At 38.0% G+C, this 22,106-nt stretch overlaps 1 protein-coding gene across 2 annotated transcripts in view; it reads left to right on the top strand.

The window, feature by feature from the left end:
* Nucleotides 1-3,229: 3,229 nt before the first annotated feature.
* The window catches only part of HAAO (3-hydroxyanthranilate 3,4-dioxygenase), a 36,084-nt gene continuing 17,207 nt past the window's right edge, over nt 3,230-22,106 (top strand). Inside the window, exons 1-5 of one of the 2 annotated variants that reach the window (XM_052806411.1) lie at nt 3,232-3,435; nt 6,963-7,041; nt 16,192-16,275; nt 18,486-18,592; nt 21,486-21,575. In XM_052806411.1, the coding sequence (XP_052662371.1) occupies nt 3,356-3,435; nt 6,963-7,041; nt 16,192-16,275; nt 18,486-18,592; nt 21,486-21,575 (440 nt within the window). In that variant the 5' untranslated portion in view covers nt 3,232-3,355. Of the gene's footprint in view, nt 3,436-6,962; nt 7,042-16,191; nt 16,276-18,485; nt 18,593-21,485; nt 21,576-22,106 lie in introns of both variants that reach the window. The other variant, XM_052806412.1, reaches the window with a different exon arrangement.

The raw sequence follows: 22,106 nt of genomic DNA, 5'->3' as shown, positions 1-22,106 counted from the left end.
GTTAAAGCTGTCCTAATGGTGCAGAAAGTTACTTGCTTCCTTCTGCTTGCAGAATCTCCAGATTATCACTTCAGTGTAGCTCCAGTATTTTAACAACTGGGGAAGATCAGTCTCTGTATTGCAGAGGGACAGAAAGGCAAAGTTGAAATGATACCAAAAGGATTTTGTACTCAAATTGCTGGTGAATGCAAACCTCCCCGGTGAAGATTTTTCAGAATACTTCTTAGCACTAAGTATGAAAAAAACAAAGCTTAAGAGCCAATTTTCACAATGCTGTTTGCTTTCAAGAGTAAAATGGGCAGAGCAGAGCAGGCAGCATCCATACTTGCTGGCTTTATGGTCTGTTTCCCTTTCCCCTTCCCAGGGGCTCTAAGCCATTCTAGGTCTTTATCATCAGTTCTTTAGGTGAAAAAAAAAAAAAAATACAGGGAGTAATGGAAAAGTGACCAAATATCACTTTAATACAGATAAAAATCCTGGCCAACAAACCTGAATACGTCTTCTAACTAGGAACACAATATTTAGCTTATGTGGTTTTTGTTAACATATCCTGCTTGCTGGACACCAGCTAGTAAATTTAAGTCTCTAATAGGTCTGGTGGTTGAGGAAAGTAGAAAAATAGAGTAGGTGCTGTCCTAAACTCAGTTTTTTCTACTACCACTTTTTTCGTGTACCCTTAATACAAAAGATGGATTATTTTTGTGTAGCAGTTCTGTGCTTCAGTAGTCTTGTGCTTCTCTGGCAGCAAAAGCTGACAAATCGAGTCCTTACCTTTGCATAAAGGGAAGGATCTGAGCCAAAAGTGAGAGCAGAAGCCCCAGCTGCTAGAACAGGCTTTGATGGATGTGAAAAGTCATTGCGAAGCAGATTAGCAAGAAAAATCCAGGCCTCTATCAGGTCACGAGGTGTATTTATTTACTTGGGTCTCATGGAGACTTGTAACGCTGGCTCTTTTCTTTGCCTCTCCAATACAATTCACAGAAATTGAGTTTCATGGCCCAGTACTTCTAGGCCTTGCAGACCATTTCTTAGCCCTCCTCAAAAAAACCTAAACAACGAAATCCCATCGTTCCCTTATACCTGTTATACACATGGAGAGGCCATTAACTGCATTTTTCAAAACCTATTGGTTACAGAAGGTAGCAGAAAATGCTACCCTGTGATAATAACCTCAGCTTCATACTAATGGTGAATTTTATAAGTGAACTTCATTTGTTTCCTCCCTGAGTAGGTCTAGCTGTCGGGTTTTCATACCTCACTCTAGCCACAAAGTGGATTTATCACCATGCAACAGATAGTTTTCTCTGCAGGTAATAGTACCTTGTATTCTGCCTAGTGGAAAAAAAGTGGAGACTAGGGATTAGAGTAGGGGTTGCAGACCATAGCCCTGCAGTTAAAACTGGCACATTAATATTGTGGTGAACAAGGCTTGGCTCTATCACTTCCAGGATCTGTGTTTTTTCCTACTGTGGCTTTGTACAATCCCTTGGTTTTCAAGCCCGATAAATGGAGTCCTGCTCTGCAATGCATGTTACTGATGATGAGGTAGAGCTTTACAAAACCATGGTCATTAAAACAGAGTGTCTTCAGTTCTCCTGGTCCTGCCAGGCTGGGTCGCAATCCTCTAAGTGAAAGTGCATGTTAAATAGAAGATCTCTTTCCTTTGCAGCTGAATAGTGTGCCAGCAGCCTACAGTACAAAAAGCACTGAAGTGTTCCTGTCTGTAGGTCCAAAAACAGGCCTAATGACTTTGCTATGCACCAGTGTCTCACCACAGCCATTCTGATAGTAGAAATTTCATGTGCTAAATAAATAATGGGCGGTGGGGAGGGTGTTTCTATAATTGAGTGAAATAATAATTCCTTTGGGCTTATTTCAGAGGAAATTATTGCCGGTCCCATTGTGATTGTACAAATACAGCAGAACTGTAATCCACATGTGGATCTTGTTATCCCAAAATAAATGGGGGTTTTTTGATCAATTATGTAATTAATTTAAACTAAACTGCAAAGAAGTAATAGAGATGAAGGTAAAACAGAATCACCCTTACACATACTGGAATAAGAACATTGGTATTAGTTAAAACTCACACTCCATTGCTTTTTTCCATTGGAAAATTATAATGGTATAAGGTAAAGAACTCCCAAATTTGTACTGTTCCAGCATGCTGACTCTTCAGTCCAGCAGCTGCTGGACTGCTCATACGCGCAAGCCATGGAGCATGTAACACTCACTTTTAAACAAATCATATTATAACCTTATACCCATACACATTCACCCACTAAGAACAGTGTAGATATAATCAGAAGACTAAGCTATGTCAAGAGCAACTGAAAAGTGCCAAAATTTTGTAATGTCTTGGGTTTTTTTGTTTACCACCCATTTCATGTATTTCAAGTCTGAAAATAAATGTTTATACATTTGCTTATTAAAAAATGGGGGTGGCAGGGAACAGAGTGAGCAATCCCGTAGGAACTATGTAGACATTGAACAGAAACTAGTGAAGGAATAAAGACTAATACAGGTCTGGAATGCCTGACAGTTTTCAGTTTCTTGTTTGCCTGATAATTTGGTGACAGTATGCTGCGCTTTCCCAAAGGGCATCACAGAACCAAGTTCAGCTCTCCAACAAGGCCCGCTACAACATTGCAAAGAGAGGATCAAATTAAAAATGAGCATTTATGGGTAGCTGCTTTTGGTTTTACAAATGCAAGAGACGTCTTTATTTTTGTTATTTGGCAGAAGACGACCCCAATATTTTCAAACACACACTCCCCCAAACGTTCAGCCTAAGAAGGTTGAAGGGAGGTGGTGAAAAGGAAATGGGGCTCTATTATCAAGCCTGAAATACCTATATATGGTTATGCATGTATAAAAATACTTTTTGTATATTATATGTAACTAAACTTTGAGCAACTGCTGTCAATTTGCATTTAGCTTTGAAATCTGTTTCGTTATTAGACTTGCAGGGTGTGGATGCCCGAGTCATGTGCATTTTCCTAACTCTCAGTTTGTGTATGTAACAAGGCAATTTTTGTAAAGAGGAAACACACACTCCAGTTGATGCAGTAAAGAGAATTAAGACACCTCCTGTAGGCAGAATCAGCCTCTGATGAAAATACATATTTTAAAAACACTAGTCAATTATTAGCTAAGCTGCTGGAGCATTAGTACTCTTTACGAAGTAACCTTTGGCTGATGGACCTTGATGACCCTTTGACACTGAAGCCTGAAGACACCTCTTCTACCAACCAATCCTCTGAGCTCTGGGGATGGAACCACATGCAGTTTGCTCACAGAAAAAGCACTCTGCAAACTGTAGTATCTCTGTCAAAATTTTCATAGCTGGTGGACCATGGAGCTTCTTGTAAATGTAAGAAAATGGATAGAAGAAAACGAAACTGCCTTTTTGCCACCTGTGTGCAATAAGCTTATGTAAGTAAATGAAGATTTTTTTTTTTTTTTACCCAGTTCTTAGGTATATAAATATTCCTAGCTATAAGAGGAAGCTGCTAAAATGCATACATGGTGAAGATTAGTAAGGAACTGTAGTTCCTCTCAGACTGCAGTCAGTCAGAGTGCTGTTTCAAAGAACAGAAAGTGACTGAAATCTGTTTTCCAGTAACTCAGCAAGAGCTGTAAAGATCAACTTGAATATAAGATATTTGCCTCAACTCAAAGTCTCTTGTAGGCAGTTAGACTGAGTTCAGGGAATGTGTGTAAGGCCCTGTGACAATAAACTTGTAGAAATTAGAGGAGATGGCATCACATTCAGAAATGGTAAGATTTAGCTAACAGATTAGTGCTACCAAATTACAGCCTGGAACAGCTGCTAGAGCTGCTGAGAGTCGTTCCAACATTGCAGAGGAGCCAAAGCTGCAGGAGCAATCAAAACCGGTGGGACATATCACTGAAAGATAAGGTGAAAGGAAGAGCAGGGGCACTGGAAGAGTAGGTTTCCAGGGCATTTCCAGAGCTGTCAAAGCAGGGTAGGGAGGCTGAAGAGGCAGCTTAAAGCTATGAACCATATTCTGAATGAGACAGCTAATAAAAGAAAAAAAGTGGGGACATTATGCAGTTGTACAGCATGTGTATTCTCAGTGTCAAAGCTCATGAACAAATTCCAGTGTAAATAATCCAACGTGTGGCACCTTTTAGTCACAAAGTTAGCAAGGATTTCTTTTGTCAGTGAAGTTGAGGATAATATATTTTGTCCAAAACTCTCTATACCGAAGGCTTTCATAAGAAAGGATTCTCTCTAAACAATGATATAAACCCAGGTTTTATAAAGAAAATAAAAACCATTTTTTCTTGCTTTTAATTTAAAAAAAAAAATCTTGCATTACAATTTTAATCATTAAAAAAAAGCATCAAAGAATATGCTTCTTGCCCTACCCTGAAGTGCTACCTCTAATCAAAAGCTGAATGGGCAGTACTGTAGCGGTGATATTAATTTCCATTCACAGGTGCAAGGATTACTTTTCAAAGTAATGGTTGCAAGATAAAGATAAGGTAAAAGGCACATCCTTCCTGAGATGTCTGTGTTGAAACTACAATTGTATGTTTAACTGAAAAATTATGAAACTTGAATCACTACAATAGTTTCACAGTGGGAGAGAATGAGAAAAGTGTCGTGTTAGGAGTGTTTGCATTTCTTTCATTTTCAAAATGGATTTAGGAAGCATTTTGTAAAGCATATCCATTTCTAAAGCTTGCCAGTGATGGTGGTAAAATTTTAGTACTTTATGTATATGAAATAGTCATGGTTTTCTTTCCTCATCAGTAAGAACCACCTTTTTGTTATTACCGCACTGTTTGTTCTGTACCATATACCAGCAGTTCTGAAGTAACTCTAGAACGTGACATCTATCAGAGGTCTTCCCTATAAACATTGTAACAAGCCACAGTGAAACAAGGAACATTTTTTTGTGATAAAAATTGCATAGATTAAAAAAAAAAATATCCATTTTTCCAGTGTAGCTTCAGCTTATGAAGAAGGAGAGGAAAGCCATCTACTGTGCAGATTGAGTCTCACTACCTGCTGCTCCTGGTGCTACTGGTACCTGCTGGTACCATTTTCTTTATGTGGTTAAGAGGAGAAATATATGAGTATATGAAACTAAATAGGCCATTGATTAGCACCTTATTCTAAAAATAGTGCGATCAAGTAATTTTCACACCCCTGAAACCTTTACGATGCTCTAACTGCATTTTGGCAGTCTTAGCTGAAACTGCTTTCCTTCCTTCTGATTTTATTTCTTAATGCAACTATATTAACCAGAGAGTTTTATTTAGCAATATGGACAAACAAACCTATTGGAGTTCCTGCTTGTATTTCATAGCTGGATTTTTTTGATGGTGTCATTATGTAATTGTTAATGACAGGAATGATTAACCCATAGTTGCCTGTTTATTATGTAAAACCTAGCTAAATCCATAGGGTAACAGAATTAATGGTAGATTTGCCAAACAAAAACTTAAGCAACAATGATTTTTAGAGCAGTATTTTCACTTTTAGTTATTGAACTAATAATGAAATTGTATGGGTTTCTATAAAAAAATTATCTTTACAGCAGACTACAAGATACCCATAGATTGTCTTCCTCTTATTTTATTCTCCAGGGTTTATTTTAATTTATTTAATTATTTATTAGCTGTGTTGTTACTGTTTTAGTTTTCCTGCCCTTCTTCAGTAGAAGCGTTCATTAATGCAGAAGTATTTTAGTGCATTCTTAAAAACAAATATTAAATCTGCATGGTACAAACAGTTCTGATTTCAGTTCCTTATTTCAGGATATGGGCATAAAGCCAAGTGCTATAATGTGTACAGGTTCCTATGGTGAAAACAGTCAATTTAAGAATTGTAATTTAATTTAATTCTTTAGACTTTTATTTGACCAACTAATTTGTCACTGTTACTTGTTATTTCTGCTTTACTAGTCCCTACTGTGTTGTTCATTTTCATTTAAATACTCTTCAAAGTAAACATGGTAATGGTGGCAGAGCAAATAGATATGCTCAGCCATTCAAAACAAGTTTCTCTCAATTCAGGCTTAAGAGGTGCTGACACAGAAGCACATCATTCTTCCCCGTGTTGCAGGGGAGTGTGGCTCTGCTGGTTCTGTGTTACTAGGATCTCCTGTTAGCCCTAGTATTGCCCAGAATCTCCTCACTAAAAAGCTGAGGTCAAAACACCTCAGTTCACATGTCAAAAAGAGCTTAAGAACAAATTTTGAATCACAGCTAACAGGCCTAATTTATAGGGGTTTTTAGCAAATGAAAACCTGCTACCTTACCTCTTTATTAGTGTAAGTGGACTGATAGATAATTGGGGTGATATCTATTCTTTGTGACAGCTGAGAGAAGTGCTCATTGGGGCTCTTAAAAGGGGCAAAGTTAAGTTTAAGGGCCTGAATCTCCTTTTCTGATTAGCCACAACCACAATGAAACCATTGTAATGTTGTTCCACCTTAGCAAAACCAGTATAAATAGAAGAGAAATTAGCTGATAATTCCTACCATCAGTATCTCCCGTAATTCTACCAATGGGAAGAAAAGTACGTTTTTACCTTTATTGACCTTTAAAAGTGTTTTACCTTTACAGAATCCTGATCTAATCCGCTCAGGTTGAAAAGACATTTTCCTGTCGTTCCTGCCTCTTATGTAGCATTCTTTATCTTTACAGTTCAAAGCTCTTTCCACAGTTGGTAACTATCGATGTCCCCTTTTCATAGCTGGAGGCACTGAAACACCAGAAGGGAGGTAGTTGGCCTCAGGTCACCCGGCAAGACAGTGGCAGAGCAGAGGGATGCATCGAAGGTCTTTTGAGTTCTCTTTCTGGATGTTGCTTGTCACTCAGCATTGTTTCATTGACTCACTGTCCTCAAAGAATTAAAAAAAACTTACATGAAATAAAGAACATCATGAGTGGAGGTAGCTTTAAAATGTCACTTTCTTTTCTAGGCATCGCCATCAATTAAACGTGATGTTTGTTGGAGGGCCAAATGAAAGGAAGGATTATCATATTGAAGAAGGAGAAGAGGTAACCTATAGGCTGTGTATATTTTGCTGTTTTAATTGATCTATACTGATTAAAATGCAGCTACTTTTGAAGCTACACATCAGCAATGCCAGGCTTGTGATGTTGTATTTATTAGATCTGTTCAAAGACTTAAACAGAATCATTCACCAGAACCATACACCATCTGTGCATTTCCTTTGAAACAAGCACATGAGATCAGATCTATGTAGCTATAATTCATTTCCAAGGGGAAACTAGATAAATTGTTCTGACACATTAAAATGTCTCATTTCAACATTTTGGAACAAAACTTTGGAAAGGTAATGATATTTTTAAAGTGATACTTTGTTGCAGAAGATCGGTCTATATTTCAAAAGTAACTTTGAAATTCAAAAATAAAAATAAATTATTTTGATTGGCTTGAAATTATATTTTTCTGGACTTTGTGAAAAACATCAGCATTTTCAGCTTTCATTCAGGTTTGGAAGGTTGAAGAATAGAGTCTCTAAACATTTTTCAAATCAGTCCCCTTTGCTGCACATCTTCTGTATCAAAAGAAAGCCATCCCACCGCTTTGAGTTGTGACTAGCCATTGTGCCAAATGCAGAATATAGGAAGAAAGAGTAGAAACCTATCAAAATTGTAACAGCTTACACCTACTTTGTTAACTGCCTTTTTCATGGAATCGTCTGCTTGGCCTGAGGACTCCTCTGAGTCAGAGGTATCACAAATGGCTTTGAAGGAACACTAAGGGAAAGGGGACACTAGAGGCCTGGCACTAAGGATTTCAGGATGGGAGACAATTTGCCTTGCTTCCCAGCAGAGTAATTTAATTTCAGGGAATTCCAGTAAAACTTGGCCACCTAATTTTAAGTACCTTTGGAAACCCAAGCCTAAGCATCTACATAGTTCAAGGCAGAAGTGAGTCAAGTTCGATAAATCCTTTTAAAAAGAAACCAAAATTTGCATTTGCTTACCACTGAATCATTTCTCACAAAACCAACCCAACCATATCACAACAGCCTTCATTAACTCTCTGTTATAATTGTGCTGTGCAGGTGTTTGTAGTCATTATAACCGCACCACTCTGAAAGCGTGGATGCTACCTTCTCACTGTCTGACTCCTGCCTGCTTTGGATTGCCACCACAGCCTCACAGCCCACCCATGGCTGTGGGCACAGGCATGTCTGTCACCTACCAGGTTACCCAACACGCGCCATGATGTCCCTTCTCAGCGGCCGCGCAGGGGGAGCTCTGGCACCGGCCAGGACCATGCCATCAGGTCGCTTGGGCTGGGAAGGAGGCAAGCCAGGTCCCAGGGCAGCGCGTGTGAAGTGATTGTTGCTAACCAGGAGAATTTAGCATCCATCATCTATTTACAAGAAAATTCCAGAGATACTTAGCTGGGGAAAACAAAATGTGGTTTCGTCAGCGTGACTACAGTCCCTGGAAAAGGAGCAATCGCATCTGTAGGATGACTGCTCAGAAAGCACTGACAAGAATAGCTAATCTCTACGCTGCTGTTATGGTATATTGTTGAGTATTATATGTTAGATTAAAAAAGAGTGAGTGAATTTTCTTATCGAGGTCAATGACATCAAGGTTTGGCAAAGGATAAAATGAAGGTACATATGGAAGTTAACAATTCCATATAATTTTTTCTGCAACTTAACCTTTTTGGTTTTATACAATTAATTTATTTTCTTGCTCTGAAGAATACATTAGAGCTATACATTAAGAGAGGAACACACAAAAATGAGCTGAAGTTTAACCGGTACAATAATGTGCACTACAATATAAAACATATTGTATTTTTTTTTTCTGTTCCTTACAATCTTGTCTCTCCCTGCATCTCCCAGTTCATAATGGATTATCCTTGGTCCCCAACCCATTCCCATGCTGTTTCATTTTTTTTAAATGTATCTCCTCCTCCCCTTCCATCAAAATGAAAGTTAGATAAATATAATTTGTCTCTTCTTTTTTTTTTTTCAAGATTTCATGTATTTGAAAAGAATTTGGCCTGCCTTTAATAAGCCTAAACCCATTATATGACTTTCCAACAGTATAGAAAGTTAGCCATATCTATAAAGGCATAACTTATATCAGTATGCACCAGTATAGTAAATTTACTAATTCAACTGGCTACAAGATTTTTTAGGTATCAGTACATCCTCATTTACATGGCTTATTTGCTCATTAGCAAATTTCCCACAATTACTCAGCAACCAAAAATGGAAACATAAAATTCCTATCAGATAGGAAAATTGGCAATATACACATCAGAAGCGTTATCGGTTACTTATCAGTTTAACATATGGGCCAATTTTGTCCCCTTTTATGGAGGTACAATATAGTCATAGATTGCATTTTACCATAGCTTTTTATCAGACACATTTGCACCTTCCTGTGATCTAATTTAGATCCATGTTTTTCATTAGAGAAGAATTATGAGGCAGAGAGTATCCTACTAAAAGGTCATAGTCCTAAATTAGATTTGGGATTAAAAAAAAACATTTAAAGCCATGTTCAGCTCATTATTTTGGCAGGCAAAAGGTCATTTATAGTTCTGAGTGATAATTTGAAAGATAAACTATATAGGCATACTGTTAAACAGGCCAAATCATGAATGCAAAACCCCATAAATCCTTTATGCAAATTTAGCTGATGCTATTCTACTGTATTATTCTGATAGCAAAGAAGTGTTGGTTTAGAAAAGAAAATTAAATTTAGGATTGTTTATATCTGTTCACTCATTATTGTATGCCTGTTATCACATGGCTTACAGTATGTCCTGTGGCACAACTTGTGCTTGTCAGCCTGCAGTTCACAGCAGCAAGGGGTTCACATGCAGAGATAAGGGCTTAGGAGCATCCTCCTGCTCCTGAGCTGTTCTCTGTTGGCGCTGTTAATGTGCAGGTGTATCAGGAAGATCAGTTCTGACTGGCTAATTATGAGAAAAAACAGAGGCTTGATTTGGACTCTCTTCAAAACCTTTTAGGATCGTCTCCTGAACAGTCATTTATGCTAAAACGACAGCTAGTCTTGCAGAATTTTTTTCCTCCTCTCAACAAGCAGGAGTTTCCTAAATATGTAACTTGACATTTTCTTCCTTCTTAGTTTTGTCTCTACTGCTTCACTTCCATCTTAACTTTCTATGCACTACTTATTTGCCATCCTTCTGCACAGAAGTACTGCCTCACACCTGAGACATTGTTTTCCATTGGACAGGTTTTATAAGGAGCCAAATCAAGCTGCACTTTACCAGAGATAAACCATTCAGATTCTTTAGCTTGACTTTACCACTATGTCATATTCGTTCTTTTTCCTATTTGTAAATGTTAAGTTCCCCCTTGCTCCCTTCTCCATCAGAACAGAGATGCAGTCAACAAACATTTACTTGGACGTTCTCTGCCTCTAAATCAGACTCATTCTTAAAATGAAACTGCATTGCTTTGGGAAATGCATCTTCTGTTGAAACATGGCAAAAAACCTGCTGTGAGAATGCACCTTTATAGCTATATGGACAAAACTTTCTTAATATGCACTGAAATGAAAGTGTTTGTGCTATATAGCTAGTTTTGTCAAGAGAGCTTTGGATTACATGGACTAGTAACTACAAGTCCTGTATAGTCAACTTGATGAGACCAGTGAAAGCTTCTGTGGTGGTCCTGACATGATGCTCAACCCCTCACAGCTATGGGATAGCAGGTGCATCCCAGGTACGAGGGAACAGTCCTCGACATACCTTTGTGTCTTGAACTTTTCATCATACAGAAGTATTTGTGACAAGAAGAGTTTCGGCACTTACACAGCTCACAGACTTCATGGTGTATTTACTGCATTTTCGCTTACTTGCAAAGCCTGAGGGGGAAAAAACCCTTCTAATCTTATCTTATAAATTCATTATATAACTTCTAAAGAAATAAGGTAAGTGAAAACTGAAGGGAACTGTATATTTTGGAGGAAGTTAATGACAGACAAAACCCATAATCATAACAAAGCTTAGCTATAGTAAAAGAATTTCAGATTTTATTTACTGCATCGTGTGGGCTGCTTTGGGGGAAAGTGAGATATGCTAACAGCTAAATCTAGGATCACAAAAGTAGTTCAGCTCCTGTCTCTTTACCCACTTCAGACCACCACTTAAACACAATGAATCTCCGCTAGCTGACTTTGATTTCGTAACAATTTATATTCTGATGTTGTGTCTACATAAAACAGTGCAGTTCCATGCAGAGAAATTCAAATCAGCCTTTCATCTACCACCTGCAACACATTTGCATTGGCATAATATTCTGCTTGGTTTTAAAAGCCCTGCTTCTCACTGTGCTGTGCATATTTTACCCTAAGTTTCTGCACTCAGCATCTAGGTTATTATTTCCTATGGATAGAGCCACCTAAGTACTTATGCAGCCCCACAGATCAGAGCCCTTACGCTGCAGTCTTAAAGAGGACTCTCAGAACAGAAATTCCCTCTCCTTTGATCGTCTTGGCCAATCTCTTCATCTTCTCCTAGCATATTTACATGGCCTGATTGAGATATAGCAACGTCTTGCTCTGAAACATGATACAGATTTGGTCTCGTCTGCCACAGCTCATCTGAGTTTTCTAACCTGAGTTTGATTTCTCTTTTTCTCCCCCTCACACACACACCACAAGTAAGACTTGACTCCAGTTTCTGACAAATTACCTGCTTAAATGAAGCCTGACCCCTTCTTCTAGCATATGCTGCTCTCTAGTCAGCATGCTTTTGAGAAACTCTTCCCTAGCAGCTCAGTTCTCCCTTTGCATTGTATGGGGATATGGATGCCTAAGAAGGAGGGGAAAGGGGCTAGGTGAGCATTCCAGTAGCTAGTTTTGTGGTGCTTATCTCCCAAATAAAACTGAGAACGTGAGTCGCAACAAAGCAAGACAAACCTTTTTGCTTATTTACATTTAACACCACCCCCCCCCATTTATCTGGTGAAAACTCTTTGAATATTTTAATAAGAAACAAAGCTCCTATTACAAAGTAATAAGAGAGATGATCCTTTTGCATCAGAAAGAGATTGTGTCTTCAGAAATAAGTTTGCTGCATAAAATTGTTGGGATGAGTTTTGGGTAGTATTCAGGTTTCACAGATGACACGTAAATGAGCAGAGTAAAAAAAAAATCAAAACACCACAACATCGTTTTCTCTACCTTCCTCATCTGTTTGCCTTCCAGACTTCTGATAGCTGAAAAGCCTTGTGATGAGAGAGGGAGAAAATTGTTTTTCTGTGCTCAAATACATCAGTCACCACTGAAGTCTGGAAAACACCCAGGCTCTACTCCCACATCAGAATTTGATTTGCTCTGCAAATTAATTTAGTGCTTAGCAATCTGACAAGCAGTACAAGCCAGGGTATGCCAAGTCAGGGCCTAATCCCAGAAGTAGCTGAGCAATCCCAAATTCCACTTTCAGAAGCAGTCAGCACTCAAAGTACACTGCAAATTGCAGGTATCTTTCCAGGTCTATGAATAAGCTCTCAGCTACAAAAGCCCTCACAGAGCTGTGGGGTCCTACATCTAGGCAGAGTTTGATATCAAAGGTGAATCTAAATTAAATTACATACATTGCTGTACATAATATAAAATAGACTTGTTTTTTAATTGGCCTGTACAAACCAATTAGAAACACTGTGTTCTTCCCCTGCTACATGCTTCCTTCTTTACTCTGCTAGGATACACATACTTGGATGAAGCAGCAATACAATTCTCACCACGTTAATATGGTGGGGATGATAGTGCTCTTTTTAAGGTAGTATCCACACTTTCTACTACCCTGTTGAAATGAATTCCTACCAAGACAAGCAGCTTCAGTAATGCTGAATGCCTTCCACTGAAGGCAACCTCTCTGCATCTCCACCTATTGCCTCCAGAAATGCCTGCATAATTTATTTTATGAGTCTTCATAACTGAGTGAAATACTCCTTTACAGACTTGACAATGATTCAGCACTGGTCATGCTGCCTTTCACTGCAGCTTAACACAATACTATGAGGTTTGAAGCATGCTCAGGAAGGGTGAAGCAGCCTAAGGAAGGAGGATGTAATTCTCCTACAGTAAAGAGAATTTAAGGAAAATTAAATGAGTCAAAAAAAAAAAGCTCTCAATATTAAGGGGCTTTCGGTTTAGTTTTCATAGGTATAACTGCAGTTTTAATGATCATATTGAGCAATGTTATGAAAAAATGTTATGCTTAGGGTAAAGAATGAATTCTAGGTGGCTCATAACTCCTAGAGGCAAGGTGAGAAATAATAAGAGGAAGTGTTTTTAGTGTAATCATAACAAGAAGATGCCACATAGTAAGCAGGAAAGGTAAACAAAGCTAAACAAAAGGCAGAAGTCTGCAAAATGAAAGGAAGAAAAGAAGAAGGTATAAAAATAATAATAAATAAGCACGTTTAGTAACAAAAGGGATAAAAAGACACATGAACAACCTTTGTTTCTTCCTTGAGCCACATTTTTCACCCAGAAAGACAAATCCGTGTCCAATTTTGACCTATTATGCAGTAGCAGTGTACAAATCTAGGCTTTTCTACAAGGAGATAGATATATAGAGAGATATATATATATTACACGTAACAAGATCTTGTCATTAATAAGATGTTAATAGAGTGAAAATGTTGCACATTTCCTCAGTTTTCAGTACTACTGTAGAGAATGGATACCAGATTATCCCAGTAAAAACAGACCAATTAGGAAAGCTTATATTTTCAGGTGGCACAAACTCTACTGACTATCTATCTATATGCATACATATTTGTGTATATACATACATATACATAAGTGGGTGCACACACCCACACACACCCCAGTACCTCCTTACTCAAGCCTTGATTTTTCCAGGAGATACTTAGGGAAAGGTTAGATTTTCCCAGAAGGCAAAGCTCAGTCAGCATTTATAAAAAAAAAAAAAAATTCTAGCAAAAAGACAGTACAATACTGTATTGCCAAACTGTCCTGTGAAATGGGCATGGACTGTAACCCACTGAGATATTAAACAGTTGATAGTTTTCTTGATAAAAGTTCAGGGTATAATATAAGCACAGCAGTAGATTTAGTAATTACTGCCACTTGTATTAATCACAGTTATATCAGATGATTTATGGATGACTGAAGCACTCAGACATTTTCAAAACAAAAAGTTTTGAAGAATAGACCATAATTTACAGTGAAAGGTACTATTTAAATTCAGTCAGAAAAACACTTTTATTGACACTGTGTAGCCCACCTCATTCCTCCTTTCCCATTGCAAAACAATCCTTTTAATTCAAAATACAGTGTTCAGAATCTTTCCTTATGACTCTGATGCTCGCCTACTGAACTGGATGGCCCCTTTCCCCTCTCCAGTCTTTCATAACCAGAAAGTTTGCTTAGCTGCATGATTCACGGTCACAAGCAGAATAAAACTCTGCCTCTGTTGTCCTTCCCTTCATCTACACATCCTGTGCGTGTGTTCAGTAATGGCTCCCTCAGTAGTTATAGGGAAGGTAACACTCCAAAGCTCAACATTTCAAGAAGGATCTTTCCATTTCAACATTACCAGTGCCATATTGCCAATGGCCTGTGTGATAATCCATGAGGATCTTGCGGTCCTAGATGAGTCTTTTTTGAAATGAAGGAGAGATCATTTCCCCACTCAAATCACTTTATGTTGTACAATGAGCAGTTAGCCCTGCCCAGCGTGCTCTGTAACGGGGGCTACTATAGCATTTTTTACAGTCATTCAGTAACACCAAAGAAAATGACAGGAAAAGAACCTGGGGAAGTGGAGTGCAAGGAGGATAAGTAGCATGGCACTGTGGCCATCTAGACAAGAGTTATAATTTACCCGTTGTGATGTGCCTGGCACAAGGTGAACTTTTGACTCATATAAGAGCTCTCAGCATGACCACTTTTCCGTACTGGAAATCTTCAGTTGTCTCTACTGTTTCATTCCCTTGGCAGCATATTTATTTTTTATTATGTTCATAGAGGTGTTTCTTGAATTCTCAGGGGCTTGAATTAATATTTCAAAACTCTTTTGGAAATAATCCTGACTAAAAAAATTGATTAAGCTTTTCTAATGTTGGAAAAGGTTTAGGTTGGGGGGGGGGTATATACTTCAGTGGTTTCTTCTTTCCCCTATTTATTTTCCATTTTGCCAAAATTGTAGTGAATTACTATAAATAAAATTATTTTCACTATACTTCTAACTTTTAATCAGGTTTCAGACAATTTCACCTGCACTAGCAATTATATGAATTAATCTCTTTGGTTTCCAGATATGGCAAACAGAACATGGAAAGCATATAGAAGTTGGCAGAGAATGGCAGAAAAGTTGACTTTTGGAAGTATTATTGCTCTGTATTATAGAAAATGAGGAACAATGTGCCCATTATTCTAGGTCAGAGAGACCTGCTTACAGATCATAGCACAGTTCTGCCACAAAACATGAGGCTAGGTCTGAGCATCTCAGAGCCCCCCCAAAGCTACTCTGAAAACGGACTTGCGGAAAGGTCACTGAGGACAGAATTATGGGTTCAGTGGTTCTGTCCTTATACATGCTTTGAATGTAATCCTTTTACATTTACATGCACAGTAGGAAGAGGATCAGCTGTTGCTGGGCTTTGAGGGTATCCACAGAAATAAAGCAGAACAGCTTCCAAATGGGCAATTATTCCCAAATGAGAAAGCTTCATTAAAAAAAAAAAATGAAAACATGCACCCAAAAAACTTGTGCATGCATATTTGGAGCTTATTTGGAAAAGTGACATTTAGTTTGACTGAATACAATAGTGGAGACCCTGCTACATCTGAAATGAAGCTTTATATACAGCGTAATTAACAGATGTCTAAACCATAACGTCCCAACCCTACAAAGGAGTAAAGACAGTGCAACAGAATTCCACTGGGTTCACAGAATAGCTCTATAAGCAGTTATAGACCTCTTAGACTGTCAAATGCATGTAAGATAATGGAAATAATATATATTTAGTAATGCTTTCAAAAGCAACAAAGGTTGGAAGTCATTTATTGTTAGAAAAAATATGTACATATTTGCAATTACAGATTGAATGTATTTATACATGTATCCTTTATATACAGAATATGAAGTACAGAATGTTTTGGAGTAGTTGCCTTAATGTTATTTTCCTATTCCTTCAGCTGTTTTACCAGGTTAAAGGAAATATGTGTTTGAAGATAATTGAAAATGGGAAACAAAAAGACATTGTCATCCAAGAAGGGGAGGTAAAACAGGGTGATTTTTCTGTTATTATTGTACATAGGAATGTTAAATGAATATTTTATGAACTATTTAAAAGTCTGTTTATCCCTGCTGTGCAAGAGATTGCATCACAATAAAAAAAAAATCTTCAATGCAGTATAGCAAATTCCATGTAATTAACAGCAAACTGCAGTACACTGTGTTCAACATCTCATTATTTCAATAACAGATAAAAATCTCCCTCAGCATTTAGGATACCCATTCAGATAGTCAGGAATATACTGAGAGGATTTCTTATTCCCCTGAATGGCATGGAATCTGCCATGTGAATTCAAGTGGATCAGTCTTTTATTTACATATTTTTAGGTACTGTCCTGGTTTCAGCTGGGATAGAGTTAATTGTCTTCCTAGTAGCTGGTACAGTGCTATGTTTTGAGTTCAGTATGCGAAGAATGTTGATAACACTGATGTCTTCAGTTGTTGCTCAGTAGTGTTTAGTCTAAAGTCAAGGATTTTTCAGCTTCTCATCCCCAGCCAGCGAGAAAGCTGGAGGGGCACAAGAAGTTGGCACAGGACACAGCCAGGGCACCTGACCCAAACTGGCCAACGGTGTATTCCATACCATGTGACGTCCCATCTAGTATAGGAACTGGGGGGAGTGGGGGCGGGGAATCGCTGCTCGGGGACTAACTGGGCGTACATCGGTGGGTGGTGAGCAATTGCACTGCGCATCATTTGTGCATTCCAATCCTTTCATTATTACTGTTGTCATTTTATTAGTGTTATCATTATCATTGTTAGTTTCTTCTGTTCTATTAAACCGTTCTTATCTCAACCCATGAGTTTTACTTCTTTTCCCGATTCTCTCCCCCATCCCACTGGGGGGGGGAGTGAGTGAGCGGCTGCGTGGTGCTTAGTTACCAGCTGGGGTTAAACCACAACAGGTACCTACTGCCCACCCACCTAAACACACCATTAAGCAAACTGCCTAGAACTTAGAAAGTTAAGAGATTCAACTATTTGCAGCCGCCTTTAGTCCTCACAGCTAGCCTTCGCAACCATCACAATACAAGAACAGCTCTAAAGAGCAATTTATGGATAAAATGTATCCAGCTGCACTCAGTTGTTTTTCCTTATAGTAGTGGACTTGCTAAAGCATACATTGCAGTGTTCTTAATGAGTGCATGACTAAGTATTTTACTTGGTGTTACTACAAGTTTTTAGATGTGCTACAACTGCCACTCATTGTCACAAGCTTGAACTGTAGTCAGTCTTTGAAAGGATTATTAGGTCTAGTGGGGCCAGCCTTTAAAATGGAAGACATATATTAGATCCAATAGCTTGATGTCATTAGAAGTATTACAACATTTTCAAAGAAGAAACAGATCTATGTTTTCAAACCTACAGACAGTGAGAGTCTGGTAATACACTGGAGAAGTACATTCAGCTGAGTTCTTGGCAAGTACCAGAAGTATTAATGAAAAGGAGTGCACAATATCCTTAGTGGGAAGACTGACACTAGACCTGGTGAGGCACTATCATTAGCTCTGTTTTGTAGATAGACTTGCCCAAACTTGGCTAAGAAATCTGTAGCACTGAAGAACAGTACAGGCTTGTACCACCTTCCTACGTAGTCAGATAGCTGCTAGAAAAAGGTTTATTCTCAAACTTCAGCAATAGACTTCTCCCAACCTAATGTTGTCTATTCACTTTGTCACTTGCATGAGTAAGTAGCCCCTCATATTTGTTAATTATTTCTGAAGAGAATAACACTCCTCATCATGCAATCACAGGTGCTTACTGTGTTGGAGGGATACATGTGGTTGATTAGTTTAGACATTTTCTTGAGGTGGCAACAAACTTGCTTTTTATTTCTGTTTCTGCTACTCAGAAATTGCAGTAAATTTATAAATTCCAGATGAGTAACTGGTTAGATTTTAATTTCAATTGTGTCCAGCAATTATGATCAAACCAGGAGGAAAGCACCTGACTGCCATAAAGGCAGTGCTGATTGCAGTCAGTGGTCATCATTCACTGAGAAAGCAAGAAACAGTATCTGCTGGGCTGTTGGCACCAAAGTGGGCACAGCTGCAGAAGAGGAACACAGGATCAACAAAGAGTAGGGGAAAAGTGGGGCAAGGAGCAGAGGGGTTTGCAGGTTGGGGGGTGGAGGAAGGACAACACAAAGAACAAAGACTTCCTGACACTGATGCTTTCCCATTTCTTTGAACAGATGTTCCTCCTACCTGCTAGGATACCTCATTCTCCTCAGAGATACGCAAACACTGTGGGTCTTGTGATTGAGAGGGAAAGATTAAAGACAGAAATTGATGGGCTCAGGTGAAGTATAAACTGTTGGCTAATCTGTTAGGATTCGTAATATAAACTAATTTTTCATGTCAATAAAATACTGTATTTTACTTTCCTGATAATTTATCAGATTCACCCTGGCAATTTTGTACTAATTTTATCCACACATCTATTTACCTATACATACATAAACAGAGATCTCATTTAGCATTTGATTTAGTTAAACAAGGAACATGTTGAAATGTCTTAAATGCATGTTGTGTTTATAGCTATCTACTTATGTATTGCCTACTACTATCGTCATAAGTTTTAAAATCTCAGAGCTCTGTAACAACACAAACCAGAAAAAGATTTTTTTTTTTAATCAATTCTGGCAAGCAGAACATTAATTCCTTTGTAAGCACTGAAATAAAAAAGATGAAGAGGAGCTTTCTTGGCACGTATGGGGGAAGCTGGGAACAAAAGTCAGTTTTCTTTACACTAACCCCTCTACATTGTACACACCTCTGCCTAGCTTTTATTGCCTTATGAGAACAACATCTTCAAAGAAATGAGAGGTTTACTTTGTATTCTAGTGGGAGCAGGACTAAGCCTTGTCCTGTGGTCATACAGAATTCATAAGTCCAAGAAGGCAAGTCACAGCAGTAACATTAGCCAAGTTAGAAAAGCTGGTTTGATATTAACCAGATACGACTGACCAAAGAGAGTTTACAGCTATTCATGTAATTTATAAAGATTTAAAACTGTGGTAATATCTGTAATGTACTGTTTCTGTCCTTTTGCCTACAGTTTTGTTGCATGGGCGGTACCACAGCAGGAAGACTGCAAATATGCCGAGCTAGAAAGATGCACTTTTTCATTCAAACAAAAAAGGCTAAAGAAAGAAATAAGAAACTAAGAAAGGGACCATTCAAAAAAACCATCTGATTGGATTCCAAGCTAAAGACAAATTCAGTTCACTTAAAACATTGTTCATCTATGCACTTGTCCCTTTTTTTTCCTTTCATTACAGGTCTGTGGATTATGAGCACTTACATTATTAAAAAGATATCTTGAGCTAGAAACAATTGGCCAGTGATTCAGATAATGTTTATTTGTAATAAAGGAACATAAGTAGCTTTAGGTAACTTTAAGTAAAATAACCTACCTTGTACATGAGGTCTGTGAATGGTATGAGTTAGAGAGATGCTGAATGCCTTTTTAGGGATCCCAGGTAGATCTAGAGATTTGCACTCCATTATAGTCATGCTCTTGTGGAGAAATTAAACTAAAAGCTACCATATGGTTTGCAGGTGGAAAAAAATAATTGGATTAACAAAACACATTCTTAATTGAAAGTATCAGGTGCCTGAAAATAAATCACTCAGAGGTTTTTAGTGCCCTTGTTTTCACACTGACATGATGAACAGACACCTGAAGTTTTGGAAGTAAACAATCATGTCATACTTTTGAACTTACATTGTCTCTCTGTTTGCTCCTGGGAGAGATGGGGATTTATAACCAGAACCTCTAATCTTCTCAAACTTTTTTCACTCCCAGCCACCTGCAGCAAAGACTCTACAAGAGGAAGTCATAATAACCTTTGAAGTATGCTGACTCAAGGTCTAATATTACGTTACTGTTCCATTATTTATCATGCCTACAAGCCTCAGTCATAAATCGAAGCCCCCAGCATGCCAATTATTGTACAAGTGAAGAATAAGTAGCCTGCCCCAGTGTTTCAGCCTAAGTAATGATTACATGCTTTGTACTATAAGAAAAATGTACTACCTAATCTTAATCCTATGGCAAAGAAGTACAGAAACAACTGGTTTCTGTATTAGATGTTAGTTGTGTGGCTGGATTCTTTAACACCTAATAAGGTGCAGAGTCCTTCCCAGGTGCAAAGCCTTTTCCCAACCGAGACATTTGTAACATCTCTCTTCTCTGTGTTCAATATTTGTGCTCAGAGCACAGCTTTTTCCATATTGGAGGCATTAGTAATGTTACTCTCTTCTGAGTACCCTGTTTTTGCAAAACTTGAGGAGCCACAACGCTCTTAGAAAGTTTCTGGACAATATATATATAGATATGTAAGACAGACATGAATATACAAATATGCACAGTATAATTATATAAGCCTTGTTTCCCTCTTCAAACACACATTCCAGTGGCTTTAACCCAAAGGACATATAGGACCTATTTACAAGCAGTTGCAATATGAGTGACCGTACTTGAGCATCACTCCCTTGCCAGTCTATGCAGTCTTTTTTAAATCTGTAGGTAAATTCTATATTTGCCATTCCATAGATTACAGCAACCTTGACCTGTTGATCTCAGCACAATATTTATTTGTTAAGACGTAAAATAATGCAAATGAAGCACTAAGTTCCTCTTCAGAGGGCTGACCTAAACAACGTTTACCAAATTTATGTAGCTGACAACCATCTATGTTTTGCAAACAAGTCCATAAGCTACCTTGTTTTCTTAACAGTCCATGCATGGGCAATAAGCAAGCTGAGTCTCTTAAATATGAGCATTTATCTCATAGCTGCATGGAAGCAGTTATTGGAAATGGTATTTGGGGCCAGTTATTTTTTTCAGTAACTACATCCAAAGTGAGAGTAATTGGTCCCAAGGGACTGTGTCACCAATCATTTCCAGGATTAAATCTGGAAAGTTTGCTAAGGGAATTTGGTGACTTATCTGTGGTTGATCAGCAGAACTACAAGGCCCTCCACAGAAGTTTGGGCACCCCACCCACCATGTCAGCTAACCAGGGAAACAGAAAGCTTCCCTAAATAACCATTCTTCAGAATAAAGTACACCAGGCTTGAGAATAACATGCTCTTATACAACATCAAGTAGCTATTTTCTTGAAAAGACTGAAACTGCATGATCAGTTAGTTAATAAAAGGATTGACTAATGTTTTTACTTTGTCAGATACTATGTTGGAGAATCAACTAATGTCCTCTTTGAAAAATGGTTCCACTGTGAAGATCTCGGCACTCAACTTATACCAATAATTCAAGAGTAAGGTTTTTTCTGCATAAATTTTAAAAGAATGGTTAAAATGATCTAATAGATCATCAGCCTGTGACTTACATAGTTAATTTTCTATTTATGCTGCATTTTACATAGACTTGTTAAAAGTTATTTGCCGCTCTACAAGTTTTTAATCATATCTTGTACACCCCAAACCCATTAAATCAGATTAAAAAACTATTAAAATCAAGTGTTCCTCACATCTATCTGGAACATAATTTTTGAACAAGTAAAAGCACACTGCTGCGAAGTGCAAAAAGAATTGAATGAAAAATTAACACAGAATTGAATGAAAAATTAACACAGAATTGATGGTAGGTTAACTAGGTAAAACACTTGCCTTAAGGCTTCTTTCACTCTTGCTTTAATCTAAGTACTTTTAATCAATATTATTCATGAATAATCAGTACTGTAGCAAATTTGGTAGAGAGCTGCTTTCTAGGAAATGTGTGAATGTCATCAATTAACTAATCAATTTGTTAAACAGTTGCCAAAGTTGAACAAGGAAATTGTTTAGTG

Source organism: Harpia harpyja, chromosome 13 (assembly GCF_026419915.1).
Source record: "Harpia harpyja isolate bHarHar1 chromosome 13, bHarHar1 primary haplotype, whole genome shotgun sequence".
Classification (NCBI taxonomy): domain Eukaryota; kingdom Metazoa; phylum Chordata; class Aves; order Accipitriformes; family Accipitridae; genus Harpia; species Harpia harpyja.
This window is presented reverse-complemented; position numbering and strand designations above follow the sequence as displayed.